This window comes from Puntigrus tetrazona, chromosome 2, assembly GCF_018831695.1.
Source record: "Puntigrus tetrazona isolate hp1 chromosome 2, ASM1883169v1, whole genome shotgun sequence".
Lineage (NCBI taxonomy): Eukaryota > Metazoa > Chordata > Actinopteri > Cypriniformes > Cyprinidae > Puntigrus > Puntigrus tetrazona.
The window spans coordinates 2,267,218-2,288,298 of NC_056700.1; the positions used below are offsets into that span (position 1 = coordinate 2,267,218).

The 21,081-nt window shown below is 37.2% G+C and overlaps 1 protein-coding gene across 1 annotated transcript; it reads left to right on the top strand.

The window, feature by feature from the left end:
* Window positions 1-3,461: 3,461 nt before the first annotated feature.
* sgip1b (SH3GL interacting endocytic adaptor 1b) lies at window positions 3,462-20,955 on the top strand. The gene is given in 25 exon segments (XM_043257962.1): window positions 3,462-3,720; window positions 6,390-6,453; window positions 7,562-7,586; window positions 7,680-7,736; window positions 7,815-7,872; window positions 8,402-8,580; window positions 8,686-8,697; window positions 10,089-10,100; window positions 10,896-10,920; window positions 11,010-11,085; window positions 11,238-11,302; window positions 11,504-11,584; window positions 12,209-12,283; window positions 13,169-13,464; window positions 13,467-13,842; window positions 15,413-15,534; window positions 15,960-16,113; window positions 16,253-16,364; window positions 16,442-16,597; window positions 17,648-17,780; window positions 17,877-18,079; window positions 18,166-18,233; window positions 20,094-20,123; window positions 20,126-20,254; window positions 20,837-20,955. Coding segments are annotated over 25 exon segments (2,541 nt in total). The 5' UTR covers window positions 3,462-3,710; the 3' UTR covers window positions 20,860-20,955.
* Window positions 20,956-21,081: the final 126 nt, after the last annotated feature.

The following is a 21,081-nucleotide window of genomic DNA, read 5'->3' on the forward strand; positions in this document are numbered from 1 at the left end:
CATTCACTCACACGTATCAGAGCACCGATCACGCAGACGTGACATCTGCCGCCGCCCAGAAACCACCCAAGCGTATCCTGCGCAGCAAGTCTGTTTACAAGTAACGTCGACGATCAGCTTAAGCCTGATGACCTTTGTGTAGCGAACATGGCGTTTGACTGAATGTAAAGCCGTTACGGGATAAACATCTCAGGATATCATGAAAATATTTGATCAGCTGGAACAAACCCTAAGTATGTTTGTCTGAAGGCCTTAAGAGGAACTTAATGCTTAGCATATACACAAGTTGCAACTTATACGAGTTTTTCCAACTCATTTTTAGGTAATTTACCACAGAAACTTCATCATAACGGAAACTCAATCAAGCATAAAAACAATAAAAGTTGATGCCAAAATGAATTTACTCGCCTTTTACCTATATGGATTACTTTCTAGTGCTGAACACAAGAGATATTTTAAATAATGTGGAGTTGAAGTAGAAATTCAACTTGAGGGTCAGTAAATGAAGACAGAATAGTCATTTTTTTTTAAACACGCATATGTCTTTTGCTTTACTAAAATACATAAAATAACTCTTCATTTCAGCATTCGTTCTCCTTATATAGTCCTAAAATCTGCTGCCCAGTTTTCAGAGTTGTCGGGAAAATTTAGTACAGAGGACTTTTATCTACTGAATCAAAAATAAAGTGTTTATATCACACACAGTATTAAGTTGCAATGTAATGATCAACATTATGTCAAAAGAGCTCACCAAATTAATGTTTAATTAAATAAATAAATATGAATATTTTACTTGCTACTAAGTTAATGGGCATTTTTCTGAGAGTGTGGTGGGAACGTTTTGCCTGTTTTTGACACTCTGAAAGCCAAGTTTGTTAAATATAACAATATTTTCTGACGTGGTGTTAATATTAGAACAATAACAAGGGTCTCGGTTATCAGAGAGGATGCTCGGGACGTGCTATTTAGGGTACAGTCACTTCTTACTAAAAATCCCGTGACACTTGGGTCGACTTTTTCCATCGTCCCCATGTCAGGAGCCACGAATGCTTGGGAATTTTTTTTTTTTGGGAGCGCCCGCAAAAAGTTTGCAGTGTTTGACGTCAAAGCGCTTGTTGTTCCAGAGCGCAGCACGTGGAAACTCAATACATGTGGGCCCCTGGAGGCACTTCTTAGGGCCCTCGGCTCCAGAGGAGGAAGTGATTGAGGCAAAAACAAGTCTGATCACTTTCCCTTCACAGAAAAGGCAGAATTTCCTGATAGCGCTATCGTTTATCACGCGCTCGAGATGAGGGCCAGGTTTCATATCTGATGATGCGTACGGAGAATTCATTCAAGAGGAATGAAACAAGGAGTTTGTTGAGAAAGAGGAGGGCAGTTTAAAGAGTTTAGGCATATATCGCCAGACTGTATATCTATGCCAACTTTTATTTTTTTAATAAAGTGAAATCAATCGATGCAGAGCAACACTCGTTTCATTCATATTCTGTGTTTAAAGGTTGTAAAATGTGTCTGGGTGAACAGCACATGGTTCACCGTAAATTACATTTTCTCCGCAAATAAATATTGTGTCTGTGTTTATTCCTGTTAACTAACCTACTCTGGTGTTGCTGGTCAGATTTCTGCGAACCGATGCCTGTTTTCAATCAGTAATCTCAGATGAGAGATTCCAGCAGTCTGTTGACAAGATTTCAAGATTTCATTGGCCCTATTATTTTGCAGCCTTTTGAAAATCTGTTTCAGCTGCTGCCACCTTGCGGCTATTTATGGTATCTCCGTAACAAACATTTTTAGTCTCAACTTATTGGAACTTCTTTCAAAAAGTAAAACTTTAATATATACATTTTAGACTCGTTCCATGTAAAGTAAAACATTTTTGATGATTAGAGCTTACAGCTCATTCAAGTCAAAATTCAGTAGCTTAGCATTAGAATATTTACTAAAACAATTTCAAAAAAGTATTTGCAAAGCAAGTGATTTAATTTCTGCACTCAGTACTTGGTCAGGCATCCTCCAGCATCAGTGAGGACTGGCATGGAAGAAGATCAGTGTCTGGCTCTGCTGAGGAAGCATTGAGCTTCGGCTCATCTGTCTTCTGTTGGGTTTCTCATCTTTCTCTTGAAACTGTACCATAGACTCCATATGGGCTTCAGGTCAGGCATGTTGGCTGTTCAATCAAGCGCAGTAATATCATGGTCAGCCAAGCACTTGGAAGTGGTCTTGTCGCTGTGAGCAGGTGCCGAAAGCGGACCTATCAGCATCTCCATAAAGATTTTTAGCAAATGGAAGCATAAAGGGCTCCAGAATCACCTGACAGAAGGCTGCATTGACTTTTGACTTGATAAAACATCATGGATCAACACCCGCAGACGCCACAGCACCCCAAATCACCAGCGACTGTAAAAACCTCACGCTGGACTTCAAGCAGCTTGGATTCTTTGCCTCTTCGGTCTTCCTCCGGACTCAAGACCTTGAAATACAACATTTCACAGATCCACTGACATTAAAGCGTTAGTTAGGCATTAAAGCATTTGATGAAAGTACGCTCACTGTCAGGTTATCCGAGATGTAGATGTGTTTTATTTGTACGCCTGTTACGTCACTGATAGATCCTTTTGAGTGAACGGGTGACGTCAGAATGAAGACCAAACAGCTGATGAAAACATTGATCAGTCGATGAATCCCTTATATTTACATAGCACTTTTAACAATGCAGAGCGTGTCAAAGCACTGAACAGTATCTAAAAAGAGAATAAAGTGATTATAATGATGGTCTGCGTAATCAAATCAACAATTATGGCTAGAAATGAAGTGACCTCAAATAAGCAATAGTTTCTTGATATCAACTTTTTAATTATTGATATCAGCATTTTAACTGTTGATATCAACAATTAAATTTGAATGGCAGTCTGTGAAGATTTAACTAGTGAAAATACAGTTACAGACTTTAATTCTTGATTTAAGAGTTCAGTCGTTGATATCAATAACGTAATTGTTGATATCAACAATTAACACCGTAATAGCGAAAAGGTAATTGCTATTGTTACTAGTAGAAATATAATTGCTGATATCAGAAATGAACATTTTCAAATTTAAATTGTTGATATCAAAAAGTCAAATCCGGGAAGTATTAAAAGTCGAAACGGCTCGCCATGGGATCAGTCCCTTTGCCCCTAATATCCCCCTCGTGAATGTACGAAGCCTACTACGGGTTTGCTCGGCTCATGAATATTAATGACGCACCGTGACGCAGCCTTACCTGATTCGCTGACGGAGCGGCGTAGAACGCTGGTGAATCCGCGAACCAACGAATCCAACAGCGTCGAAAGGCTTGGCTCATGAATATCAATTCGCTACCTGACTGGACGGTCCAGGAAGGTTGCCAACCTACGTCGACGTGACCTTATTAATATTCACGAGCGGAGCCTCCGCCATAGTACGGTTCGTAATTACGCGACCCTCCCACACTCTCGTTCTCCGTTCATCAGCGGCTGTCCTCAGCATCCCCTCTGTGATGATGGCGTGCGTGGATGCTGCTGATGCGGCGGTGCCCGGGGCCTAACCCACCGGTTACCGGGAAACCCGAGAGACGAGGGCGCGAGGGGCCGGGCAGTATGAGCCTTTCCTTTAACGACCGGTTACCGGATCACTGCTGTATCTCGTGTCAGTTTGTTTGCTCGCGTGAAACCGAGGAATGAAGTGCTGCAACCATGATGCAAGGTAAAAATTCCACTCTTGGCCCTTAAATTCATCGCTTGTCTGTTGATGCTGTGTATCAGCGTGCTAATATATCCTGTAAGTTACATGACATCCGAATGCATTGTTTTGGTGTTTGTCTCCTTGAAGGAGGTGAAGGATTATGTGTCTCACGTTGTAGGGCCAGTGGGCATGTGTGTATGCACCGTGACACACACACACACACACACACACACACACACACAAAACCTCACGATGGCACATTTAAAATGAGGGGTTTCTGTGGGCCAGGTTTACACATGTGAATGCACAAAATAAATCTGCCATCGGGATGCTTGTGCGCCTTTGGTCTGTGGACCACAGTCCCACCCTCATGATCTTATAGGTCACTTCATGCCTTGATTTATTTCCTTTCATTTAAAGGGATAGATCACCTGGAAATGCACATTTTGTCATTCTTTATTAATCCCGGTGTAGTTCCAAACCTGTGTGATTTTTATTTTATTTATTTTATTTTAGAAATGAAGGACATTTCAAAGAGTGCCATCTAAAACTTTGGGGTCGGTAATGTAAAATAATTATAATAATAATCTAATAAAAAGTAGATTTCAAACAGATGTTGTTTTGTTCGTCGCAGAATGTAAAAAAAAATATATGCATATAGTTTCCACGAAACATTTTTTTCCAATAATAAATGTTTCTTGAGCATCAAATCTGCACATAAGAATGATTTCTGAAAAATCACGTGACACTAAAAACTGGAGTGGATGCTTAAAATCCAGCTTTCCATCACAGGAATAATTACATTTGATAATGTTTTCGAACAGAATAAAAGTTCTTTAAAACTTTAATAATATTTAATAATGTTACTGTTTTTAATGCATTTACCGTATTCGGATGTAAGTACACTTGATGATCAAAAGTGACTTCGGTAACGCTTTAGAATAGGTAGCACTTTACAAGTAAATTCTTAATTTGCTGTTTGGTTATTAATAGTTGTTAAATTTAGGTATTGGGTAGGATTAGGCATGTAGAATAAGACATTAATATGTGATTAATTAGCACTAATAAATGGCTAAAAATGCAATATGCGTGCTTATAAGCAACTAATGGGTGTAACCGTAAAATAAATAGTTACCGTGACTTATTTGCCCCCAAGAAGTAAGATTTTTTAGACAATACCATAGATACCATTGAGTTTATTGCAAGCTATATAAGCAAGCTTAAGTAAATATAGATTGTATTGACCAGATTTGATGGTATGTGTTGTATGGACCATCGTTATGATGTATTTGTGTCCTTTTGTGGATTGGAAATTGTCCTTTCCGATAACCGAGCAGTCAGTTGTGGGAAAGAGCAGCCAGTACATTCCTCAAAATTTCTCCTTTTGTGTTTGCACTGAAGAAGACAGTCACGCAGGTTTTGAATGACGGCGTGTGATCGCATCACGTCAGCGGGTGAGCTATCATTCCTTGAATCCGATCTCACAAAACCGATTTTTATTAAGTGGCGTTTTAGGATTCGAGTGTTTGGGAGCGAGCAAGCTGCAAGCAGTTTCATCTCCTCGTATTTGTTTTGGAGTAACTCGGTTTAATTGCTTCACGTTTAGCCAAGCGGAGGAGGAAATGTCAGCTTTTCCCTAGAGGTCTTTTAGACCAGAGGCATGATGGGTGAACCTACAACTAGAGGCTTTTACACTGGCCCAGAGCCCCTCGAGCCTTCCCGTATGCCGTCATGCCAAGATCTCCAGGCTATAAATTCTTGCGCTTCTCTGTTAAAATCAACCATGATGCCAGTGCTCATCGGGGGCTTTTGTTTCTGCATACAAGTACACCAGAAGATGGAGAAAATATTGAAAAATAAGCATTAGGCCGTGCATATTTGTTGCTGCTGACTGCATGGCCTCGTTGCAAATTTGGTCATGAAGAAATATTTGTTTTTAAAAAAAGCATCTTTAATTCAGTCCATTTAGAATGAGATCTTCAGACTAAAAATTTTTTTTTTTTCTTGCAGATGTTGTATTATTTATGTGAAATGTTCCTTCCCTGGTGACTGTTTTTTTGCGTTTGTTTTTTAGATGTTAGTGAATTAAATTTTCTACTGAGGTAGTATGACATGAAGTTTATATAAAAACATAAAACATGTAATTGGTATTATACTATATAAATATATATGTGTTTATTTATTCATTTGTTTAATTTATTATGCTATTTGATTAATAGAAACTACAAGGAACATTTCTGCTTACTTGTAATTTATTTAGCAATTGTCTTATCCAAAATGATTTATGTGCAATCCGACTATATATATTAACTCAGAACATTAACATAATTAAATTACATGAGAAAAAAAAAAAAAAAAAAAAAATATATATATATATATATATATATATATATATATATATATATATATATATATATATATATTTATAATTTATTTATTTAATTTAATTTAATTTAATTTAATTTTGTTTTAGTTTTGAGACTGTGGTCAGTAATATTAAAAATATTAAGTAGCGCAACCATTTTCATTATTTATGCTTCAAATCAGCATTGAGTCATTTCTGGAGGATCATGTGAGGATCAAAAATTCTGCTTTGCGTCACAGGGAAACGTTATATTTTAAAATAGAAAACGGTTATCTGAAAATGTATGTATTATTTTGTTCCTGACGATGACCGTGACTTTTAACAGGACTGAAAAAGCGTACCCGAAAGGCCTTCGGGATACGGAAGAAAGAAAAGGACAGTGACTCCACGTGAGTAAGAGCAGTCTGATGTGACCGTGGACATCAGCTCTACACACATCTCTAAAGAACATTCTGATTTGCTCACTGATTCGTGTGTAGAAATGGCTGCCTTGGCAAACCCTGGTTCATTGCGATTTGAGTGAATTGTGCTTTCTATGCTGATGCATGGCTAAGACTTTGCTCAGTCTAAGTTTGTCAAATGCTCAGTAGTAGAAGAGCCGGCCTTTTTTCTATTGGCATAAAGTCTGGTCCACTTTGCAGCTTATTTTGACCTAGAACCGCGAAAAGATTAGACAGGAAACGACTTGTTCAATAAAGCAAGCAGCCATTCGGTTTGTTACTTGTTGTTTATCGCAGTGGTTCTTAACCTTTTTGACTCCTGGGCCCCGACAGTATGAAAAGGCCCCGTTACGTTCACGTTGGATAAGTAAACATTTTTAGTCACAGTTTCTATGATACAGTATTTCTGAGTTAGGCGTAACTACATTAAGGTACATTCATTATTATTCTGCCCATGAAGTTTAGCAGAGTTTATATGACTTTTGCACGATGTTTTATTATTATATTATTTCTAAAATGAAAGTTTTTGAAGACATTGTGAATCCATGCTATATTTCATAGCGGTGCGTGTTTATTGTAGTGATTATTTTGTCATATTTAAAGTCATAAGGCCCACTGGATGGTTTGTTGAAGACACTTGCTGGTTAAGAACCACGGTTCTGAAATGGATAATACACCATAATAATAGCCATAACTATTTCACAACCTGTTGTAATTATTATGACACCAAAATATGTTTTTCTTTCAATAAATGAAAACAGAAAATACACAATTTTGCTTGTGCGAATGATATATAAAAACGATGTATACCTGACTCTGGATGTTGCATATCAGCTAGCCAGTTATACTGAAGATTATAATATTCAGCCAGTTTGTAGTAATATTTTTGTGGATGAATAGAGTAATAAATAGAATGTGGATCTGAAGCTGATAGCACTTTCTATTATCTTTATGCCCATAAATTTGGTAGATTTAAAGTATATTTCAAATCTTACCGTTTATGCTTATCATTCAGTCATATATCTAAAATTTGAACATTTGATGTCATATTTTTCAGTGGATCCCCAGACAAAGAAAAATCTGTGAGTACATCATAATTCACGACACTGAAGATTATACCTTAGGCATTGTTGTGAAATAACTACAATATCTCATCCCGCATGTTTTATTTCCAGAAAAAAGCCAATGGTGCACCGAATGGTTTCTACGGTGAGATCGACTGGGATCGTTATGTAAGTAAATCTCCCCGAATGCTGATTATTCTTATAGTTCCTGTGCATGCAGTGCCTCACCTGTCCGTTTGATAGCAGAACTCTCCTGATGTTGACGATGAGGGTTACAGCGTTAAACCCGGAGAACAAGGAGGAAATATCCTTTCGGTCTGTGTTTGCATATTGACCTGTGCTGTTTCTTATCTTTTCAAGCGCTTAAATAGTTAAAGCCGCAGTCTGTACGTTTTGCCTCTTTGTCGCCATCTCTGTTTGAAGACCAAGAATTGCATTATATATTGAATTATATATTTCATGTGCGGGGTTGTACTCCAGCGCGGATTAATTTAACGTTTTGAGAAGTATGTGTGTACTGCACCAGTACCCTAAAACTTGCTATGTATAAATATATTCACCATATATAATTTTTTCAAGTAACATGTCTGCCATGTTTGTTCTGACCAACTGACGAAAAAAGCATTACAATAAATCACACTACAAATAGTGATTTAAATCTAACGATCGGTTAACTCGTATCACATCTAGCAGTGCAAATTATTATTATCGTTATACTTTATTCCTACATTATTAACGTTAACATGGTTTTTTACAACCGTCCAGCGTCAGAATAGAAAACAAAATATATATCTATAGAAAATATATATCTATTCTTCTTTAACAAGACTCACCAGCTCCAAAAGTCAAGACGTTCTTCTCCTCCAGTGAGTCGGAGGGAGAGGAGGAGCACGGAAAGAAATTTAAGATCAAGATCAAACCTTTGACAGCAAACAGTGGAAACTGTACAGTGTCTACTATGGATGAGCTGAAGGCCTCAGTGGGGACGCTGGCCATCTCTCCTTCTCCTCTGGTTAGTCTCGCTGTTGCTCCTTACAGAGCTGATGTCCCATAGTAACGTTCCCATTTCAAATGTTGAGATGATTTCCTCTGTTTTTCTGTTTGTTTCCTCACACAGAGAAAGAGTCCGGTAAGCAAGTGTTTCTACACTTTCTTAGGCCTTTAAAGATGCTAATTAAAATTGCATAACATCTGTCACGTACGTCAGTTTAGGTGATGTATCTCAGCCCTAAGGAGCGTGACAGCCAATGGCCAATCAGTCAGAGGCCTAGTTCAAGATGGTGTATCTGTGCTGGGATACATGATATTGTATATCAGTGATTTTCTTTCATTTATTGGTGTTTGTTGGATGATTTTAGATATGCAACTGTGCATATTCATATCAGCTGCTTTTACATTTAGAATATATTTAATCATTATCTAATGCTTGCTTAAATTCAAAAAACAGTAATCAATTAATAACACTTTTAAATGTAATCTAAAGCGTGTAATGTGTGTTTTATACACACACACATAAGTCAGTAAGATTTTTTTTATGTTTTTAAAAGAACCCCCTTATGACCACCAAGGCTGCATTTGTGGGATCAAAAAAAAAGTAATATTGATTTAAATGTATTTTTGTTACAGTATTCAGTATCGCACGATTCTTCAGAAATCATTCTGTTATGCTGAAATAGAGCTCAAGAAAGAGTTGCTTAATATTGTTCAGAAATCCATGATACATTTTCACTTTTCATAAAACTATAAAAGGCTTTTACTGACTCTTTTAATCAATTTGATACCTAATTAATAAATATAAAATATCCAAAATATAAATATTAATTTCTTTTTAAAAAATCGTACTGACCACAAAAGTTTTGAACGATAATGTATTATTATGCTGTTATAATTTTATAAATTTTTATGCTGTGATGCCGTGTACGCTTGTACTATTTAAAATGTTTTTTTGTTTTTTTACAAATGTAAAGCTGTTTAGACAAAATAGTACTGATATTAGTTTTTGCCCATAACATTAAGCTAATCTTGGCTTAGTAATTCGTTTTAATATTTATCCAGCGTCCCTACAGCTTTGTTTGAAAAAATAAAAACATAAATCATTTTTAAACCGAATATATTAATTAATGGCTTTATGTACGTTTATATTTTAGTTTTTTCCAGCCACATAGCACTAAAGCAGCTATGGCCATTCTGTTGCTATTACCTTGCTGCGCTTTTCAAGCTTAAGAAAAGAAATACGTTTATAATGCATTTATTGTGTTCTTCTTCATGTATAGTGCAGAACTATATTTCTGCAGTTTTATTCAACTTTTGCAGATTGCCAATATACAGTTAGTAATATTAGTGATATACCTAATATTAAGAAACAGTAAACACAGGCAACGATATGTGTTGTTGGTTTGGTTTGAAGCATTGGTTGGGGAAAGATGCATCAAAGGCGGTATTTCATTTTTTGTTAATAGCACTGATCTGTAACTCGCTCTCTGACCAGGTCTGTTCTTTCTCCTTTTTTGCTGATATCAGAGGCGAAGTCCGGTAAGTACGGATCTTGTTAATGTACTACAAATCTGTGTTGCGTATGATACAGAGGCCTGAGCTTCTGTGACCCTTTCATTGTGATGATTGTTCGCTCTGCACTGACACCCTCGTGGATCAATGGGAGGGAATCGTTAGATTCTTGATATGATCTGCAGCTTCAGCACATTGGATGTGAATGTTTCAGAGTTGGCACCTGGACTCTGTTTTCCATTAGCCGAAGATGTTTGTCGCTCATCCGCTGTTATAACTGGAACTAATGGAAAACAGTGACCAGGTGCCAAATAATACCTCTGCCTTTGAACTCTTAGATTTGTTTTTTTTTTCATTTTATAATATGTGTTGTGCTGTTTTTGACTCATTAGTGTTTTAATAAATTACTAAATTTCAAAATTTAGAAGATGGTCCGATTTATTTTATTTTATTTTATTTTATTTTATTTTTTATAATATTTAATTTTTAGAAGATGGTCCGATTTATTTTATTTCATTTTATTTTATTTTATTTTATTTTATTTTATTTTATTTTATTTTATTTTTGTGCTGTCAAAAGATATATCCAAGTTTATTCAAAAGTTTTTGTTAATATAAAAAAATGGACGTAGTACATGTGTCTATACTGTGTATATTGATTATGTATATATAAATTCAAACACGTTTGTGTGGGTGTGTTTATGTATGTATGTGTGTGTGTGTGTGTGTGTGTGTGTGTATATATATATATATATATATATGCGCATTACAGTATTTGTGGTCTTTGTTATGGCATTTTCTTCTTTTATGTCTTTTGTTACAGTGCCCGATGAAGCGAAACCTGTCAAGTGAGTGTATTTTTGGAAATATTGACTTCCTGTGTTTTGTCACATCACCCGAGTTTCTACATTAGTCAATTTGACTTTGCATATTCCAGATGAGGAGATCGCCAGACCACGACGATCTACTCCAACACCCACGACAACTCCAGGACCTGGTTCGGACCCGCCCAGGTTAGTACACCGTCACAAACCCTTGTGGACATGTCGGTGTTTCTGCTCACTATTGAATTATCAGTTTTAAATCGAATAACATTACTAAATCTCATTGCCCGAATACCCTTGGGATGTTTTGACCTTGTATTTTGCTTCTGTCTCGTCAAAAGAGAAAACACAACAGCGTTCTTCGGCCCACCGTTTGAGACCAATTTCGAAGCACACAACTCAGAAGGTACCAGTATTTTTTCGATAACCTGACATTGATGAGTTCATTTTTAATATAAATGCGGTTTGAGGTTTGCAAGATCAGACCTCACAAGAAATTTGCAGACGAAATGTAAATTATTGTTCTTGTGTGTCATGCACTGCTGTGATTTGTAAGTCAGTCGAGGGAGGTATTGATGGGTATTTCATTCGTGAATGTTAATGACAGTGTTCCCGGTTGAGCCGGAGCTCTGGTGTCAGTCCACTTCTCTCTCCACCTGTGTTCTCAGCAGATCTCTGCCCACTGGAGGTACTGCATGTCAAATGTCCAAAATGTTTTTGATAATACCCGTTTAAAGCTTAAAAACTGCCCCAGGAAAGTCACCAATAAAACACAAAATGGTGACAAATAGTTCTTAATGAATGCTACAAAGCATCACATTTTACTGCTCACTGCAGAATGTGATTGGATCTACAAGATTAACCAGAAAAAATCCAATTTATTAGCAACACGACACTTTGAACGGATCACAGGAAAACAATCCACTTTTATTTATAAGTATTACTGATTTTATTAATTAATTAGCAATGTAAGCTGATATGCATAAACGTGGATACTAGACACGTTATCTCCTGTTATTTTATTATTATTTTTATTATTTTAAACTAATGCTTTGAATTAGCTTCTATTTATTTATTTTCAAATTTTTGGCCGTTTTGTTGCGCCTTTTGCAATTTTTATTAGTTTTACGAAAAATACTTCCAAATAGTTTTCATTCATTTTCATTTTAGTATATCACTTTGTAATTGTTAGATGTTAGACGTAAACATGTATTATGATATGTTAATCATCATAATGTAAGCTATTTATACAGTGCAGTATTCTGTAAGAAAGTTCTTCTTTATGAACATGCCCTGTTATCTGTCCTTTCAGCTCCGCCTCCACTTCCTCCAAAGAACATTCCTGTGACCCCACCTGGACGCAGTTCTAGCTCTGTAGAGTCCTCCGGTATGGGCTGACACTTCCAATTTAGCATCCAACATAGTTTCAGTCTCCTGAAAGAACAGTTCCTGAACAGAAGTGTCTTACTACAGGATACTTGTTCTCAGCTCTGTTTATTATTTGGGCGTGCGATATTAACAAAAATGGTATTGATACGCTCATTATATTCTTTATATTCTGTGCATTGGAAAGATATTTGCCAAATTAAAGTGAATTCCGTGAACATTTGTATCTTTGTAAAGAGCATTTTTCCATAACATCTTAAATAATCAATAATCAATATATTCAGCTAGATTAATTATATTACCAACCAGATGAAATCAAATTCTAAATCAGATACATTTTTTCTTCAGAGGTTGTATAGAAGCAATTTAGATGTGTTCACACTTCATTTAGAATTGCATGTATAATACTATGAGAATAATGTTTAAAATAATACTTCAAATATTTTTAAAGAAAAAAATGTGATCATATTTTACTTTAAGCTGCCAGTGGTGACAAGTGAGTCATTGATTCAGCAAATTTGTTTAAATGACTGATTCGTTCAGCCATGAAGCCACAGATTCACTGATTTGTTCAAAAATGCTGATTCATCTAAGAATTAAACATCTCTTGTGCTTTCAGATACACACTACAGCTTTGTTTCGAAACTATTTTTGCTGGTGAAATAAAGCAAAAACAGACAAGATTAACTTCTTGTTGAACTATATGAAGTCAAATTCGTGTTTGTAATACATAGGCTGTGCTAACATATTTTTGTAAGTGAGATACTCAATAATGTTAGCTTGTACATTATTGAAACAGCAATACAATAAATATTTCGCTACCCTAGTTTGTGGTTGTGAATGTTGAAAAAGTATTTGAGTACTTAATTTCTTTTTTTCTAAACAGGTTATTATAGTGTGGTTCCTAGCATCAGAGGAGAGGGATCAGCTTCGGCCTGTCAGGACGCCCCATTATCTGACCCATCCGGAGGGGCGTCTATGCCTGACTTGGACAGTGTTTTTGGGCCTGTGGAGACGCCCAGGTCTGCATCAGATGTGGTGCAGTGCAGCTGGGTGAGCTTCAGCGAAGGCTCTCCCGCCAGACCCCCTCCCCCAGACGAACCCGCCCCTTCTCCGCCTCTGTCTTCTTCCCCCACGGACTCGCCCCCAACCTCGCCCCTCAACCTGCCGCCTCCCGCCTCCCGCCTCCCCCCCACTCCATCCCGCCTCCAGATTCACCTCCACCACCTCCACCCTCGGACTCTCCTCTGAGTCCTCCAGACCTCCCCTGCTGCTTTCAGCTCCCGGAGTCCGAGCTCACCCAAGAGTCCCCAATGACCCCCGCCAGCCCCGGACTGCCCTTCCCGCCAGCAGACCACCATCCTCATGGAGCCATACCTTCCCCTCTTACCTTGAGAGACGACAGCAGGAGAACCCCTGACCTGGTGGGCATGAGGGATGAGATTTCTGTGTTTGGCACATCACCCAAAGACCTCGCAGCAGGAAGCTTCAGAGGAACCCCACCTCCTCTGCCACCTCCTACTTACAGGAGTGTGGTGGGCTCCCCGGGGCCCGGCAGTGGTGAGTTAGCAACTGTTACTTAAAGGAACACTCCACTATTTTTCAACTTCAACAGTTGAGTTGTACCGTTTTTGAATCAGCTGATCATTTTTAGCTGTAGCTTAGCATTGATCATTGCATCTGATTAGACCATTGGCATCTCACTCAAAAAAATGAACAAAGAGTTTCAATATTTTTCCTTTTTAAACACTTCTGTAGTTATACCGTGTACTAAGAATGACAGAAAATGAATAGTTGCAATTTTCTAGGCCAGTATGGCTAGGAACTATACTCCCATTAAACAGCTGGACTTGAAATATTAACTATTTTTAAAGATATTGGAGTGTTCCTTTTAAAGCGATGGTTCATCCACAAAAGACAATTCTGTTATTATTCACGCACCCTAGAATTGTTCCAAGGCTGTAAGCATTTCTTTTGTTGAACACAAAAGAAAATATTTAGCAAAATATACATAACCAAACAGTAATTGGTCTCTAACGACTTCCGTAGCATAGAAACAGATAATATGAAAATCAATGGAGACTTGAAGCTCTTGATGTGAAATCTTGTGCCGGAGCAGGATTGGCACCACTTTAGTGTTTAGCATACAGTAGATGTAACACAGAAAATGTAGCTTAATGGCTAGCACACTCAAATTTCATGATTTACTTTGTCTAAATATTTAAGTAGTGCAAACGGCATGCTGAAGTAAAAACTAGATGCTGTAGTTCATGGCCATGCTTTATTAGTTTATTCCCTTGTTTTAGTTGAACCGTGATCATGTTTTACAGATTTTTTTTTCTCAGGTTTTAATTTACTTGTGTCTTAGCCCCAATTTAAATTAAAACAAAGGCACTAGTTGATGGGAACATATGTTTTTTTTGTGGCCATAGTATCTTTTTTGATATCGGGCACAGTTGTAGTTTTTAGAGCAGTTGTTCCACTGCCTTAATGCCACCTAAAAGGGCAATATCACATTTTGCAAAAAGAAATAAATTTGATTATTACATTTATTTAAAAAGGTAATTTACAGTACATTTATGCTGTACAGTTTTGCCTTCTCTGTGAAAACTATGTTGTTACTTTTTGTTACTTTGTTTGTCTACAATACTGTTACAGGAAATAGTATTATTGCTATTTTAATTAATTCATCATTATTAATATTCTACAATATATAAATAAAATGCTATTATTATTATTATTATTATTATTTATAATACTATACATTTCAGAAATCAACAAGTCAACATTAACCTTGATTGGATGTAGAATATATCCTGTTGGATAGGATGAGGGATGTAGAATATTGTCATGCAGGATATGTGCTTTATAAATACTGTACTAATATTTTAATAATAAGCATGCCAATAAACAACTAGTTTATAGTGAGAAGCCCTGTGTTACCGACATTTGGTGAAGTCAACAGCACTTTCAGAAATATATCACTGAGAAAAATGGTGACATGTTGAATACTGTGCAACCATTTATACAAACATTTATGTTGTTTTAAGAGTTAAATGGCTCTTTAAGGTAATAATTGCAGATTTAGCATTGTTTACTATGTTATAATCATCTGATTTTATGTTACCAGGGCCGTCGTCTCCCGCACGTGCCGGCACTCCGCTGTCCGCTGGGAGTCCGATCCCACCTCTACCACCAAGACCATCGTCACGACCTAAACTACCACCTGGAAAACCAAACCTAGCAGATCTGGTATGACTGCATCGGTCGACTTTCTCCAATGCTGTGAAGCATTTGACGCACTGAAATCACAAGGAATGCTTTTGTTTGTGTTTGTTTTTAAGTAGTTTTTTTTTATTGTTCATTCCAACTACTATTAATCAAACTTCAACTGGGTTTTGATTTAATATTAAAAACTTCATAACAAACCATGCATCATCTTACGTTACAATCTACATCTTATTTATTCAGCTTTCAGATGACGTATGCATTTATTTACACTTCTGACTCATTTTGTGTTCCTGGGTCATGTTTTAATAAACTAAAGAACCTTTTTGTGGAATGTAAAGGTTCCACAGATGGTAAAGGTTCTTTGTAGATCCATTGATGCCAAAAAGCCAAATGCCTTTGTTTTTAAAAAGTATATGTCTGGTTCAGGCTGTTCTGTTTCTCCTCAGGCCCGACCCTTCAGCCCCCCCATCCACTCGTGGAGTCCTCCACCCTTTGCTCCTCTGGCCAGAGCCGAAAGCACCTCCTCCATCTCCTCCGTCACCTCTCTGAGCGCAGCCTCCACACCTACACTAGGCCGAGAGCTCAACCTCTCTGTGTCAGGTGGGCCACAACAGAGCTGTCCCAAGTCAGTTATTGCTAAATTATGATAAGTGAGGAAGATGATACTGAGGCATAATGCCTTCTTACGTTCAACAGGTTGTGCGTTTTGTATGATATTAGATCTGCGTCTGTATTTCAGTATGCTCCAGAGGTCCGAGTCCTCTCACAATGGGTCCCCAGGACACTCTACCGGTGGCAGCCGCCTTCACAGAGACCATCAGCGCTTACTTTAAAGGAGCAGATCCCACTAAGTAGGCCACAGAGCGCATTTTGAATTTTGGGTTGAATCGATTGAAACTGCGTCTCACTGTGTTACTGTGTGTCACAGGTGTTTGGTGAAGATCGCCGGTGAGATGGTGTTGTCTTTCCCAGCAGGGATCACCAGACACTTCTCCACCCATCCCAGTCCACCGGTGCTGACCTTCACCATCAGTCAGTACAGTCGACTGGAGCAGGTCCTTCCCAACCCACAGCTTCTGTGCTGGTAATGCGTAGGGATTTCTCACAACAAATTGAACAAATTGTTCTTTTAAGCTGGGCTTTCTAATGATTCAGTCAAGCCATTTCAGGTTTTTTGTAAATAAAACTGAGGGGATTGAAAATAGGGTCATCCCAAAATAAAGTTTATGGATGAAGTTTTTTGTGTTTTGTCCAAAACACTAAAAATGCTACATGCTAATTTAAGCATTACAACATATGATGTGCAGTATGAAAATATACATTCATTTTGAGACCTGCTGAAGATTTTATTTACCAGTGCGATTTTATTTAATCAGTGTTTAACTAATTAAAATGACAGTTAGGTGACAGTAAAGGGACACATTTATTTGAACAATTACATATTTAGTATCAGCTGATAAATATAAAACAATGAAGAGTAGAAAATTGCAATATTAGCTAATAACCAATATGGTACCATTATACTAAACACCGCTAGTTTGAAGTAAACAGTAAAATTAGGAATGTTTTATAATTGTTTTTTCAAAGCAGAGCTACTGTAATACAATGTTATAACTGTTAACTAAAACTGCCACAGAATATAATAAATTAATGAAGATAATATTAATATTCACTTAAAATAAATAAAACGCAGACTTTGCAAGTAACAGAAAATTTGTACTAAAATTGCAAACTAAAGCTGAAATTTAAATAAATTAAAGCAAAAAAAAGTCTAAAACAAAATAAAGTTTAAAAATAAATGCTTATTGAAAATATGCTGTAAATAATGTAATAGTATTTAAGTAATACTGAAATAACACTGCTTTATAAGCAGCAGTAACATAATGCTCAGGATAAATTTCTGAATTGTTTTTTTTTATTATTAAATGTAATAAAAGAACCAATATAAACTAAACACTAGCCCTATATTGGTCATTTTGAGATTATATGCATTGGTCTGCAAGGCATTTAACAAAAGTGATAATTTTACAAAGCTTTAAAATTTTATGAAGTTCCAGTTTGGTGAATACAATACTGCATGCAGAAGGTATAGATATTCTTTGAGATTTATTCCGCAAATGTTTTCTCCCTGCAGCGACACCACGCCACCTACAGGTGATTCAAAGGAGTTCTGGGTCAACATGTCAAACCTGTTGAGTCACCTGAAGAAGGTGGCTGAGCAGAGGCCACAGGCCACGTACTACAACGTAGACATGCTGAAGTACCAGGTGAGATTTTATATTTGAGCATGACCCTTATCTGTATCGGTGAAACCCGAGCTCGGTCGTCCTCTAGCGCGTGATATCTGAGATTTGTGCTCACAGGTGTCCACTCGAGGCATCCAGTCCACTCCGCTGAACCTGGCGGTGAGCTGGCGGGGTGATGCCTGCAGCACAGACCTCAGGATAGACTATAAATACAACACGGAGGCCATGCCCATACCCACACCGCTCACCAACATCCACTTCATGGCAGCTGTGGACGGCGGCGTGAACAAACTGCAGGCTATGCTCCCACTTGCCCACTGGTGAGGACCCGTCCAGAAAGTCACATTGCAAAACACAAGCAGTGCGGTGTTGTGTAGTGATGTTCGCCCATTTCTTGAATTTAAAGGAACCCGGAGGAGCAGAACATAATGTGGAAGATCCCAGAGCTCTCACAGAGGTCTGAAAATGGAGGTAAATGCCCTTTAGACAATAACTGAAGGAAGGGAAGCCTTCTAACAGCTTTGCAGGAATGCTTAGCTCATGCTAAGCCGAGCAACGTGGTTTACTTGGCAGCTTGCCCTAATGGTAGTAAATTGAATTACTCTTAAGTAAAGGATCGAGGAGGAAGCCCAGCTAGCCGTTATCGCGCTCTTTATCATACATGATTCCACGGCAGCCTTGAATTGGAATTTTAGTGTTTTTTGTAGAAACCATGTAGAAGTAGCCTGTTTGAAAGTCCTGAACCGCAGCTCAGTGATGCTGAGGTCATTAATGAAAGGCTGTTCGGACGGCAACTTGCTTTTGGTTCTGCTAGCTGAGCAGATGAAGTATATCCGTTCACTGCGGAGGCTTGTCGTCCGTTTCCAATCTGACTGCGGTTTGCTCAAAACAAACTGAAATAAATGCATGGAAATGCTCTTTCGTATTTCTCTACTTTTTAGTTGCGCAATACATATTTATAATCGCATCCTCCTGAAATTTAAAACCAAGTCTCAAAAGGGATTCATGCGTTATGCTTACAGAATAGTTCACCCCAAAATGTAAAATCTGTCATTATTTACTTTCATGTTAATCTCACCGTCTTTCTTCTGTGGGACACATTTTATTTAAATGGCACTCAGTTCCGATATTCTTTTGTGTCCTAAAAAAAACTTGAAAGGTATAAATTTAGTCCTTTTTGTAATCATGGCAGTGTTAAAAAATGTCTTGCATAATATCACATTTTATTACCAAAGATACAAATAGTCGAATTAAACCTTTGTTAACTCCTAGGTTATCATAATAATAGTGATGTTTTGAACAAAAATATCACAATTACATGCGTTTTTAATCAGGCATAGAGGACAGGAACTCGTATTTTTTTTTAGTTTTTTAAAGGCACATTTTTGCCTTTCTTTGGTTTGATTTGCTTCTATTGTCCTCAAGTCGCTTTGAATGAAAGCGTCTGCTAAATAATGCAAGTGGAGATTGCTTCAAACCCAGGAACAAGTTATAATTTTAAACTTATAGTTACATCATCATGAATTGGGGGATTTTTGATGTGCTTTTGGGTAAATGCCTGCAATTAGGTCTGGATTGAACACATGCACAAAATATTTTTTTTCACATTTTACTCTTACATTACATCCTGATAACCAGGAAATCATTGTGATGTAAGTCGTGCAAGAGCTACATGCATTAATACAAAAGCTGATGGTTTAAAAAAATAAATACAATTTTATATATATATATATATATATATATATATATATATATATATATATATATATATAATTATTATTTTGTTTATTTATTTTTATTATTTTTTTTATTTTTATTTTTTTTAAGCGGCGCTAGAACCAATCATAAACAGTCTAGGTCCATGCCTCATTAAATATTCATTCACTCACAGTTGCAGACACTTCATTAAACCATCGAGCCCAAGGTTCAACTAAACGACGAGTAGTGCAGCCTAATGTATTTAATGTGACTGAATTTGTATTTAACACGAATAATAAATTAATGGAAACATTGTAAAGTACTAATTACAATGCTTACGCTTCCTCGGTTATTTAAAAAGCAGCTACAGAAAACAAGCAAAGTGCATCGCATTAACGACACCAAAGAACGTCATCGCAAGCTCATCCTAACGCAAATTCGTGCACATTAAAAACACAATACACGATACTATCGTTCTTTTTTTAAAAAGCCAACGCATGCCTGTGGCAGCAGATCGAGTTACCGCAACAGGTCGTGTTCTGAATTTTCCCGGTCGTCGTTAATGTGCCAGTGGAAATGTTAACAAATGCACTATGTGAACGCGATACGGTTGTCCTGTCGTTGTGTGTGTCAGGCGTGGCGCTCTTCTGGCTCGCTTCCGGTTAGCCGAGGTCCCAGCAGACCTTCTCAGCTGGCAGTGCAGTTCACCAGTGAGGGCAGCACTCTGTCTGGATGCGATTTTCAACTCGTCGGTTCAGGCTACAGACTCTCTTTGGTCAAAAAAAGGTTTTCTGCAGGTATGTCTTTTAAGAAATATCTACCTACAAAGTCCTTAAAGGTGCTGTATTTAAGCTTTCGGCTCTTCTGAAGACAAAAAAGAACATGCTTTTTCTCTGGTAAATAACGCTATAGCCAGTAATTCTACTCTGAAATGTGCTTTCTGTGGCAAAGCGCCTTTTTGCAGGACCCTTTGCGACTGCTAGCTAAAAAAAAATGCACATGTGAATAAATTTAAGGTGGAAAATATTGTCCCTTATTGGAAAATATGTAAAAGGTTTGAGAACCACTGATTTAAAGCAGTTTATTTCATTTATTTGTTTGTGCTATTGCTTTTAATTAATTTATTCTTTTTGTGTTACTATTTGTCTCGAAGATTGGATTTTAAATTTGTTAGGCTAATAGTTTTTGCATATAAAATGTAACTTTTTTATTATTATTATTTATTTATTTTTCATTAATTTATTTTGCGGTAAAGCAAGTAAGTAACCCCAAAATGTTTTTTGAAAAATTAAAAAGACCTGGAATTCAATTATAGTATCTGTGCAAACCCTGAAGTTAATTTTCACGCAGTATCTGATGTTTTTTTTTGTATTCTGTAGGTAAATATCTGGCAGACAACTGACATGTAGGATGGACTGCGAGTGGGGGTGCTCTTTTGGCACTACAAAGACTTTGGAAAAATGTTTTTATTGAAATACAGCACTCAAAATCTCACGTATAATGTCTGGTGTAGAATATCATCAGTGCGTTCTGTGGGTGTGTATATGAATATCAGTAAATATTTTGTGTGTGTATATATGAAAAACTTCAGGACAAATGCAATACGTGGACTTTTTCGCTGGGT